Source organism: Triticum aestivum, chromosome 7A, assembly GCF_018294505.1.
Source record: "Triticum aestivum cultivar Chinese Spring chromosome 7A, IWGSC CS RefSeq v2.1, whole genome shotgun sequence".
In the NCBI taxonomy this organism is placed as follows: Eukaryota; Viridiplantae; Streptophyta; class Magnoliopsida; order Poales; family Poaceae; genus Triticum; species Triticum aestivum.
In genome coordinates this window covers 70,910,222-70,922,629 of record NC_057812.1, presented here as the reverse complement: position 1 = coordinate 70,922,629, position 12,408 = coordinate 70,910,222, and the positions used below count along the sequence as shown (strand labels likewise).

At 44.6% G+C, this 12,408-nt stretch overlaps 1 protein-coding gene across 1 annotated transcript; it reads left to right on the top strand.

The window, feature by feature from the left end:
- Positions 1–9,041: 9,041 nt before the first annotated feature.
- On the top strand, positions 9,042–12,364 carry LOC123151083 (disease resistance protein RGA5). The gene is made up of 5 exons (XM_044570866.1): positions 9,042–9,259; positions 9,380–9,469; positions 10,061–10,132; positions 10,270–11,172; positions 11,530–12,364. The coding sequence occupies exons 4-5, from the start codon at positions 10,340–10,342 to the stop codon at positions 12,209–12,211; spliced, it is 1,515 nt and encodes a 504-aa protein (XP_044426801.1). The 5' UTR covers positions 9,042–9,259; positions 9,380–9,469; positions 10,061–10,132; positions 10,270–10,339; the 3' UTR covers positions 12,212–12,364.
- Positions 12,365–12,408: the final 44 nt, after the last annotated feature.

Genomic DNA, 12,408 nt, shown 5'->3' with positions numbered 1-12,408 from the left:
AACGTGATCCAGAGGACTTGGAGTGGACGTCAAGAAACAAACGAGGCGGCCACGAGGCAGGGGGCGCGCCTACCCCCTAGACGCGCCCTCCCCCTCGTGGGCCCCTCGTGGCTCAACCGACCTACTTCTTTCTCCTATATATGTTCACATACCCCGAAAACATCCATGAGCACCATGAAACCCTATTTCCACCGCCGCAACCTTCTGTACCCAAGAGATCCCATCTTGGGGCCTTTTCCGGAGCTCCGCTAGAGGGGGCATTGATTACGGAGGGCCTCTACATCAACTCCATGGCCCCTCAGATGATGTGTGAGTAGTTTACCTTAGACCTTCGGGTCCATAGCTAGTAGCTAGATGGCTTCTTCTCTCTCTTTGGATCTCAATACAAAGTTCTCCTCGATTCTCTTGGAGATCTATTCGATGTAATCTTCTTTTGCGGTGTGTTTGTCGAGATCCGGTGAATTGTGGGTTTATGATCAAGTCTATCTATGAACAATATTTGAATCTTCTCTGAATTCTTTTATGTATGATTGGTTTATCTTTGCAAGTCTCTTCGAAATATCAGTTTGGTTTGGCCTACTAGATTGATCTTTCTTGCAATGGGAGAAGTGCTTAGCTTTGGGTTCAATCTTGCAGTGCTAGATCTCAGTGACAGAAAGGGAAACGGCACGTATTGTATTGTTGCCATCGAGGATAAAAATATGGGGTTTATATCATATTGCATGAGTTTATCCCTCTACATCATGTCATCTTGCTTAAGGCGTTACTCTGTTCTTATGAACTTAACACTCTAGATGCATGCTGGATAGCGGTCAATGTGTGGAGTAATAGTAGTAGATGCAGGCAGGAGTCGGTCTACTTGTCACGGACGTGATGCCTATATACATGATCATACCTGGATATTCTCATAATTGTTCGCTTTTCTATCAATTGCTCGACAGTAATTTGTTCACCCACCGTAATACTTATGCTATCTTGAGAGAAGCCACTAGTGAAACCTATGGCCCCCGGGTCTATTTTCCATCATACAAGTTTCCAATCTATTTTATTTTGCAATCTTTACTTTTAATCTATATCATAAAAATATCAAAAATATTTATCTTATTATCATTATCTCTATCAGATCTCACTCTTGCAAGTGGCCGTGAAGGGATTGACAACCCCTTTATCGTGTTGGTTGCGAGGTTCTTATTTGTTTGTGTAGGTACGAGGTGACTCACGCGTGGTCTCCTACTGGATTGATACCTTGGTTCTCAAAAACCGAGGGAAAAGCTTATGCTGCTTTACAGCATCACCCTTTACTCTTCAAGGGAAAACCAACTCGGTGCTCAAGAGGTAGAAGTAGGTACAACTAATTTTTTTGGTATTTTGCGTTTCCTACCCATAACTAAAGGTAGAAAACAAGAACCCAAAATAAAAACTACTTAGTGATAAAGCAAACAAGCACACATGAGAATATTCACCCCATGCTTTGACTCCCCGGCAACGGCCCCAGAAATAGGTCTTGATAACCCACAAGTATAGGGGATCAATTGTAGCCTCTTTCGATAAGTAAGAGTGTCGAAACCAACGAGGAGCTAAAGGTGGAACAAATATTCCCTCAAGTTCTATCGACCACCGATACAACTCTACGCACGCTTAACGTTTGCTTTACCTAGAACAAATATGAAACTAGAAGTACTTTGTTGGTGTTTTTGGATAGGTTTGCAAGAATATAAAGTGCACGTAAATAATAAGTAGGGGCTGTTTAGGTAAACAAGCAATAAAGTTAGTATAGCGAGTGTGGAAAAGTGGTGGTAGGATTTGCGAAATTGTTCCTAAGCAACTGACTACTTTACTAGACCGATAGCAAGTTTTATGTGGGAGAGGCCACTGTTAGCATGTCATCCCTGACTTGGTATTCTATGCACTTATGATTGGAACTATTAGCAAGCGTCCGCAACTACTAACATTCATTAAGGTAAAACCCAACCATAGCATTAAGATATATTGGTCCCCTTCAATCCCGTATGCATCAATTTCTATGCTAGGTTGAAACTTCTGTCACTCTTGCCCTCCAATACATAGTCCTATCAACATACAACTAACCCTATGGTGTGATCCACACGCGCGCTCATATGATGGGCACCAAAGGACAGCAACATAACCACAAGCAAATTAAATCAATCATAGTAATTCACCAATCACCGATAAGACAACGAAAATCTACTCAGACATCATAGGATGGCAACACATCATTGGATAATAATATGAAGCATAAAGCACCATGTTCAAGTAGAGGGTACAACGGGTTGCGGGAGAGTGGACCGCTGTAGATAGAGGGGGGAAGGTGATGGATATGTTCGTGGAGATGACGTAGGTGTTGGTGAAGATCGCGATGATGATGATGACCCCGGTGGCGTTCCGGCGCCACCGAAAGAGAGGGGGAGAGCCCCCCCCCTTCTTCTTCCTTGACCTCCTACCTAGATGGGAGAAGGGTTTCCCCTCTGGTCCTTGGTCTTCATGGCATGGGAGGGGCGAGAGCCCCTCCGAGATTGGATCTGTCTCTCTGTCTCTGTCTTTGTTTCTGTGCTCTTGGATTCTGCCCTTTCACCGTTTCTTATATATCCGGAGATCCGTAACTCCGATTGGATTGAAACCTTCGCCCAGAGTTTTCTCCAAAAATTAGCTTTCTTGCGGCCAAAGAGGAGCAGAAACCGCCTTACGGGGGGCCCACGAGGGTCAGGGGCACGCCCCCTGCCTCATGGCCCCCTCGAGCACCGTCTCGCATTGATTCTTCTTCCCATATTTCACAAATATTCCAAAATTATCCTCCGTCCGTTTTTATCCCGTTTGGACTCCGTTTGATATGAATTTTCTGCGAAACAAAAAAACATGCAACAAACAGGAACTGGCACTGGGCACTGGATCAATATGTTAGTCCCAAAAATAGTATAAAAAGTTGCCAAAAGTATATGAAAGTTGTAGAATATTGGCATGGAACAATCAAAAATTATAGATATGACAGAGACGTATCAGCCTCCTTAGCCCTTCCTATTAGAATTGCCAACATATCAACTACAATGTTGAACAAAATAGGAGACATCGGATCCCCTTGTCTCAGGCCCTTACGTGTCTGGAAATAATGACATATGTCGTCATTCACTTTAATTCTAACACTCCCTTTTTGCGTGAACGATTCTACCTGGCATCGCCAGGCTTCATTAAAACCTTTCATACGCAAGGCCTGTTAAAGGAAAGGCCATTTGACTTTATCGTATGCTTTCTCAAAATCCACCTTAAAAACAACTCAATCTAGTTTTTTCGTGTGAATTTCATGGAGCGTTTAATGAAGGACCACAACCCCTTCTAGGATGTTTCTGTCCGGCATGAAAGCAGTTTGGGAATGCTGCACCAAAGAATGCGCAATCTGCGTGAGCCTATTAGTCCCAACCTTGGTGAAAATTTTGAAACTAACAATGAAAAGACAGATCGGCTTGAACTGCTCAATTCTCACAGCCTCTGTTTTCTTAGGAAGCAATGTTATTGTTCCAAAATTCAAGTGAAATAACTGAAGTTGTCCAGGGAATAAATCATGGAACATTGGTAGCAAATCCCCCGTAATAATATGCCAACAATTTTTATAGAATTCCGCCGAAAATCCATCCGGCCCTAGAGCCTTATTGTTTTTCATCTGTGTAATGGCTTCAAACACCTCTTTCTCCAAAAACGGGGCAATCAAAATATCATTCTCATCAGCAGTAAATTGAGGCACATCCTCAATCCTGGACTCATCCAGGGATACACAATTATTCTCCGGAGGCCCAAACAACTGCTTGTAGTATTCGGTTATGTATAATTTTAGGTTTTCCTGTCCTAAAATCGTTCCTTCATCTTGTTCAAGCTGAAAGATCCTCTTTTTTCTGTGCTTGCCATTAGCGATCATGTGAAAGAATTGAGTGTTCGTGTCCCCCTGAACAACTTTGCGAACCTTAGCTCGCAGCGCCCACTTTAATTCCTCTTCACGGAGAAGCTCTTTCAACCTCATCTCCGCCTCCAGTTTAGCATGAAGCTCCGTGGCTTGCAAAATTGTGGACTCGGCTTTTAAATCTAGGGACTGAATAAGTGTAAGGAGCCTTTCCTTTTCGACCTTATAAATCCCACTAAGATGCTTAGCCCACCCACGTAAGAAACTTCTCAAATGCCTTATCTTATTCTGCCATCGCTCAACCTAAGTCCTACCTCCTGCATCCTTAGCCCATTCCCTGGCTATCAGATTCAAGAAGACTTCTCGTTCAAACCATGCCAGCTCAAATGAAAAGAAGTTTTTGTTCCCCATGTGGGGTGGCTCACCCGAGTCCACAAATAAAGATGTGTGATCGGAAATTCCACGCGAGAGTGCCTGGACCGTTACCAAAGGAAATTTTTGTTCCCATACGACGCTCGCTAGAACTCGATCCAGCTTCTCAAACATCAGATTTGGCAAAGCATTAGCCCAGGTAAATTTTCTACCCAAAAGCTCTATCTCTCTCTGATCCAAGCTTTCAATAATGGTATTAAACATAAACGACCATCTGCCGTTGAAGTTATCATTGTTCTTTTCCTCTCTCCTCCTAATGATATTGAAATCACCCCCAACCAGAATTGGGAGCTGCTCAGAGCCATAAATTCGAACAAGAACCGCCAAGAACTCTGGTTTGAGCTCGGGTTGCGCGGCACCATAAACCGCCACCAGAGCCCAATTAAACCCATCAGCTTTCGACCTAACCCGAAACTTAACTGCGAAATCTCCTATCACTACACTTTGGACTTCCAGCGAATCGCATCTCACTCCTAGTAAGATCCCACCCGATCTTCCTCTCGGAGGCAGGCAGTGCCAATCGAAATCGACACCTCCCGATTAAGTACTGAGAAACTGGGGCGAAAAATTATCTCTAGCAGTTTTTGAGAGAGCAATAAAATCCAATCTATGCTCGATAGACGCATCTGCAAGAAACCTTCTTTTAGCCAAGTCTTTCAGACCTCTGCTATTCCAAAAGATTCCTTTCATATTTCATCATGAATTTTTTTAGTAGTACGGATCCTAGCACTCCTACGCACCGCTGAAGCAGGGTAGATCTTCCGCTTCCACTTGCTTTTAGGTTTGTTTTGATCCTCCACCCGGTCCTCACAACCGGGCTCAGTGGATCGAACTACCGCAGCCTCAAGAGTGCCATCCTCTTCCTCTGACCCAGGAATGGATGATACAAGATCCGCACAAAAATTATCGAGCACCCTGACCTCCAACACATCGATATCTGCATCATTCATGGGTTTTACATAATGTATATATCATTAAAAAATCAATTTGATATATCTGTATGTTCTTTCCATGGCTTGAGTCAGCTTTATCTTTCATCTTGAATGATTTGGACAGGTCATAGAAAGCTGAAGATCACATACATTTCATTTAACTTATGTTTGCTATTGTTACAGCTGACATATATGTATGATTTTTCGATGCCTTGAGTCCACTTTATGTTTCATCTTGAATGCATTGAAATAATCAACAAGTTGTGGAAAGCTGAGAAACACATACACTTAACTTATGTTGGCTATCGGTTACAGCTGAACTAAGTTGCATCGAAACTTGTACCAAGTGGCAGACTTGTTTTTGGACACTACAAACCCAACATTTGCTAGAGCTGAGATGCATCCAGTCACATATTGATGAGGTGTTCGCTGCTCGTCAATGGTATAGCACTCCCTCTATAACTTTTTATAAGACGTTTTTAGACACTGCTATAGACTCTAAAAACGTCTTTTAAAAGTTACAGAGCGAGTAGCAGCAACAGGGTGTTAGTGTCTTTCAATGGTAACAAATACGAAGGGGTTTCCTGGCGTAGTGGTTTCACAAAAGCAAATGCATTGGATTCGTCAGACAGAGCATAGCTTACTCTAGAATAGAATTTGTCTCTTGATTAAACAGGGCATGTCTCTCTCTTCTCCTCCCTCCCTCTCTCTCTCTTTCTCTCTTGATAAGAACAATGCATCTCTCTTTTCCTATATTGTATCACATTTCGTACTTGTGTACGCTAATCCGGAGTAGTTTATGCATATGCAATCACGTTACATAGATCGATGACGCGACCAGATCCGTTCTTACCGCCGACCAACTGAGTCGCTAGCGGACTGATTTACAGGTTAACTAATGCCTAGTGACGGGTGATGCATAGTGAATCGGACTATAAACTCAAAAGTAGTGCTCTAATCCATGGGTTAAGGCAAGCATCATGCACTTAGGCGTGCGGACAAGCGCTACATGCAAGCCCCAACGCCCGCTTGCACGTTACTAGTAGGCTGGTCATAGTGGAAGTAACATAGATAGTAACATACATGTCACATAAGCAAAAAAGATGATGTCTCAGGTAATTAATGAAGAAAAAGACAAATGGAGTAATATAATATGTTACCATCATATAGCGGTTTCCAATGCAAAATGAGACTATAAAGTAATAAATAAGATGATGCATAACACTACACATATGTTATTACCCACTATAAAAATAGTAACATAGATTAATAATATATGTATATTACTAGTCTAAATTACTCCCTACTATGATCAGCCGTACTAGATTCTTTATTCCCATGAACCTTTTGGGAGCAACGCACACATAGCGCCTATACACCACCGCCCACACACCCAGACAAGTACTCTAGAGTAAAAAATGTACGTATATACTTAGTCCCGGCCGACATGGTGCACGCATTGGGTGACGGCGTCACGTGCCGTACACGCCTAACCACGTACGTGCACGTGATGGGCTGTACAACTTTTGACTCGGTGCATGCATCGGCGTGTATGGCATCACGTGCATGCATCCATGTGTGTTTGAAATCACCACGAGTAGATCAGGCCAACTCTACCGTGCGACTGCAAACGAACGTCCGTTTTGTTCGGATTTTGTCCGTTTGGATATAGATTTGAAGTCGTGTCCGGACGTCTCCTGCGATGGCCGTGCACCCAGCACGCGGACGTATCCTTTTGCCCCATTCTGTCCGCCAGGGCCAAAAATGTCCAAATTTTCATCAAAACTAGTTTCCAACCCAAATATTTGTCTGAAAATTAAAATAATTTTACAACCCAATTGAAATTGTCTTTAATAAAATAGTTTTACAACCAAATCGAAATTGTCTTGACTAAATATAAAATGGACCAATACATCTATTGGTTGCCAATGTGATTCCACACGTGCTCAACCAAGTCATTTTAAAGATTCAAATGAGTGTGTCAATCACGCATCTCATGATGGAATTGGGCAAATTGTTCAAATATGGCCGGGTTTTGATGCAGGGGCTCAATATTTCCACCTTGATAGTCAAATCCTTGGTCAAAGATACTCTCATCACCCTCGTCCTCGACGATCATGTTGTGCATGATCACACAAGCAGTCATCACCTCCCAAAGCTTCCTTTCATCCCATGATAGTGCAGGGTTTGGAACGATACCCCACCGGGATTGAAGCACACCAAAAGCACGTTTCACATCCTTTCTAACACTCTTTTGCATTTGGGCAAATCTCTTTCTCTTCTCACCTTGGGGGTTCGAGATTGTCTTTACAAAAGTTGACCACTGAGGATATATACCATCTGCTAGATAGTATCCCTTGTTGTAATGGTGGCCGTTGATCTTAAAGTTGACAGGTGGGGAGTGGCCTTCTGCAAGTCTCGCGAAGACTAGAGAACGCTGCAGCACGTTGATATCATTGTGAGAACCTGCCATGCCGAAGAAAGAATGCTATATCCAAAGATCCTGTGATGCCACCGCTTCTAATATGACAGTGCACGCCTTGACATGCCCTTTGTACTGGCCCTGCCAAGCAAATGGACAGTTCTTCCACTCCCAGTGCATACAATCTATGCTCCCAAGCATGCCTGGAAAGTCTCTAGCTGCGTTGATCGTCAACAATCTCTCTGTATCAGCGGCAGTTGGCTGCCTCAAGTACTCTGGGCCAAACACCTCGATCACAGCCTGGCAAACTTGTACATTGACATCAGACATGTTGTCTCACTCATACGCACATACTCATCCACAGATCGTCTGGAATTCCATATGCAAGCATGCGGATGGCCGCGGTGCATTTCTGGTAAGAGGAGAATCCAAGCTTGCCAAGGGCATCCGTCTTGCACTCGAAGTATGGGTCATGAGCAACCACTCCCTCTCGGATACGATTGAACACATGCCTAGCCATTCGAAAACGGCGACGAAATTTATCCGGCTTGAAGAGAGGGGTGTTGACAAAGTAATCAGCATAGAGCAGGACGTGACCTCTCTCCCTGTTGCGGTTCAGGTTGGGAGCACGGCCAGGGAGTGACCCCCTGTACCGAGGAAGCTGCCGTTGAATGTGGTCGTGAACGACCAGTGCAGCCACCACAATATCTTCATCATCCGACGACGAATCGTCCGATGAACAAAGGAAGTGACGGAAGAAAAACTCGTCTTCACTGTCCATACCTTTGTGGGCAAAATGCCGAACACCTTGCGGGCGTGGTGGCGAAGAGGCCGCGATGATCACCTCGACGCAGCAGGGGTGGTTGCCGGCCGGCTACTGGCCGCTGTGGAGCTCTCGTCGGAAGATGCTGAGGACGCCGTGGTGCGTCGTCGACGGTCCTGTCCCCTCTGCGACCAGCAAAGACGGCGACGGCCAAACCTCCGATCGATGACCAAAACTACGGCCAAGGCGCGGGCGTGGTGGCGGCCATGTCGAGACATGGTATGGTAGGGACGGCCGGGGGCTGCGCGGTGAGGAGGCGGCCGGAAAATAGCGGCGGCGCCGGCGACGGGGCGGGGCGGGAGAGAGAGGGTGAAAGCGTTGGGAGCGGAGGGACTGCTAGTGTCCCCGACAGGCGGGCAACGGGGGGACAAGGGCGTGCGTCCAGACCATCCGCGCGCGTCCGTTTCACCCAAAACCGAGCACAAATTTGGACTGAGGATGGGTCAAAAACGGACGAAATTCGGACATTTGTCCATTTAAGGCCGTGCGCTGGCCGCGCTATTCGTTCATTTTATCCCAAACGAACGAGGGCGGAGGTCGCGCGGTGGAGCTGGCCTCGGTGTGTTGAATGAACGCAAACCTTACGGACACACAGACGAGACGACCACAAATCACTCCGGCCGGTCGTATCCACACTGCTAGTGCTACTTGCTGCCGCTTCTTTCCTTGGTCTCTCGTTGTTCTCTGCGGCGACTAGACTACAGTGGGTCTCCCCACAATCTGCGGCGGCGACGGCGTCGAAGGTACATACATTTCCTTCGACTCGTCCCCTCCCCTTCCTCCTCTGTTCCATACATTTCCTTGGATCTAGTTAGCGTACAGCTCTCTCCTCTTTTTCATTCTTTGTGGTTTTCATGTTGCAGAGCTCGATCTGTTCAACGTTCGCTCAGCAGAGGCGAAGAGTTGCTGTTCGCTGTTCTTCAGGATGCTCTTCTTCGATTGAGCCAAGCCAGGTGATGCCCTTTTTCTATTTTTATTTTGCCCTCTGTCACAAGTTCAGATTTTGCTCATCCTGAGAAGTGGAAACGATTGTGTTCCCACTGCGGCCGTGCGTGTAGATCCAGAGCAAGGGGAGGGTCAGATCTTGCTCCATCTGTTTCTCCCCTCCTTATTAATCTCTTGTTTGCTACTAGTATTTCTTTTACTGTATAATTATATTACAGTAAAAGTGTTTAAATATGTACATTAGGAAAAAGAAAAAGGAATAAGATAAAATAAAGCAAAGAGAAAAAAATGGTCAGTGGCCAGAGCCTAGTATATCTATCCATGTTCTGAGGGGTGCTGCATTTTTTCTTTTCACTCTGTTCAGCTTTTCCAAACAAAATCAGATCATGCTTTACCGAACAAATTAGTATCTGAAAACAATTAGTACTATATCTAGTTTTTCCAAACAAAATCAGATCATGCTTTTCCAAACAAATTAGTAGTACCACGAGCTGTTACTTTCACAAAACACAAATGTCTATCTTTTGCTCATCCGGTGGTTCTCTGAAAACAGTTAGTATGATTTTTTGCTGATTCTGACATGAATGTATTATTTGCAGAATTGGATCTATATTCTCCAGTAGTTCATCTTGGGTTGCTGCAAATTGGATTTGAAGGAGCTGCTATTCAAGGTACCCATCTTCTGCTTCTGCTTCTGCGTTGGAAAGAAACAATGCATATGCGCTATGTTTACAGTCACTTTCACCAACCAATCAGGTTCAGGTTTTGCTCATTCTGTCTTTTGAAAACCATCATGTTTGCATTACAGAATTTCGACCCAAGGACAATGCTATAGCGGTGTGCAGATCAGAGAGCAAAGACAAATAAAATATCGAGGTATGGAGGCCGCTGCTGGGGCGTTGAGCCCTGTCCTCCGTAAGCTCGGTGAGCTGCTCGCCGGAGAATACAACCTGGAGAAGCGAGTAAAGAAAGGTGTACAATCACTTCGTACAGAACTGGAGATGATACACGCCGTACTTCGTGAGGTTGGCAAGGTGCCACTGGATCAGCTCCAGGAGCCGGTCCGGATTTGGGCTGGCAAGGTGAGAGACCTCTCTTGCGACATGGAAGACGCTGTTGACGACTTTCTGGTGCGTGTGGATGAGGGTCCATGCAGCAAGCCAACGAACATGAGGAATCGTGTCAAGAAGTTCCTCAAGAAGACCACCAAATTGTTTGGTAATGGCAAAGCACTTCATCAAATCTCTAGTGCCATCAAAGAAGCTCAGGACCTTGCCACGGAGTTGGTGGGGCTGCGTAAAAAGTATGAGCTTGACATGCGTAGCACTAGCAATGGTGCTACCATTGACCCTCGTGTGTTAGCTCTGCACAAAGATGTAGGGGAGCTTGTTGGCGTTGACTGCACAAGGGATGAGCTTATCAAAACACTGATTTGTGAGGACGGGAGTTCCAAGGAGCAATTGAAGACCATCTCTATTGTTGGTGTTGGTGGGCTAGGCAAGACAACACTCACCAAAGCAGTCTATGAGAAGATCAAAGCCCAATTTGATCGTGTGGCTTTTGTCCCAGTGGGTCAGAACCCAGATATCAAAAAAGTTTTCAAGGACTTACTCTATGAACTTGACAACGAAAAGTTCAGTGACATTCATAATACAACACGGGATGAAAATCTACTCATCAAGCAAATCAGTGATTACCTTGTGGATAAGAGGTATTCATCACGTAGTGCTTGTGTCCTTTTGTATACATTTCGGAAATGTGTGAAGTAGTGAGATGTATACTGAGTTTCATATCTTCATTCCTTATTTGTTATACTTTTATATCTGTAGTATTCCATTTCTTTTTAAGCAAATTCGGTTTCTTTCTTTTTTGCACAGTTGCCTTATTTTTGTCAGTCCTGTATACTTTTAAGCAATTTCTGTTGCATTTCTTAATATTTTTGCATGCATATCCTTAGTGGTTATATAATCCTGTGGTTTGCTTTAGTACCTTATAGTTTATCCTTGTTACAAAATTCAGTTGTATGTAGATGACTTGACAACTAATGCTATCAAAATTATTGGCATAGGTACCTCATCGTAATTGATGATATATGGGAAGAAGAAATATGGAGATTTATAAATTGTGCTTTGTATAAAAACAACCTCCATAGTCGGGTAATCACAACAACCCGCAATGTGAGCGTGTCTGAAGCATGTCTCTCTTCTAGTGATGACATGATTCACAAAATGAAACCTCTTTCTGATGAAGACTCGCAGATACTCTTCCATAGAAGAATATTTCAAAGCGAAGAGAAATGTCCAGAAGATTTGCAAGCAGTATCAAGAGAGATATTGAAGAAATGTGGTGGTGTGCCATTAGCCATCATTACAATAGCTAGCCTTCTAGTCAGTAACCAAAGGATAAAGCAGAAAGAAGAATGGATGCACGTGCACAGTTCGATGGGCCGTGGAGTTACAGAAGGTGGTATTGTGAAGGACATGAAGAGGATATTATCACTCAGCTATTTTGATTTGCCTCCGCATCTGAAGCCTTGTTTGCTATACCTAAGTATCTTTCCTGAAGACTTTTCCCACCTGGAGCTATGCCAAGGGTTCAACACCTTGAGTTCTGGGTCTCCGCACTGTCGATCGCGAGTGGTGAGGTTGACTGCAGCATGGAGCACCTCCCTTCTCTCGAGCGTGTCGTGGTTTGGCTGGAGCATGAGAATTCCAGCGATGAAGAGATGGAGACAGCCAAGGCTTGGCTGAGGCGCGCAGCACAAGCCCATCCAAAATGTCCGACCATTCACATCCATGACTGTTGAGTGCTGACATGCCTTTGCCGCCAGCAGCCAACCATAAGAAATCCACTGCAATTCTGTATTGCAAAAACCTTGGCTCCCACAGCAGCCAACCATATAACTCGCCCGCTCTCCCTCTCCCGTTTTTTCATTAGGCACATACGT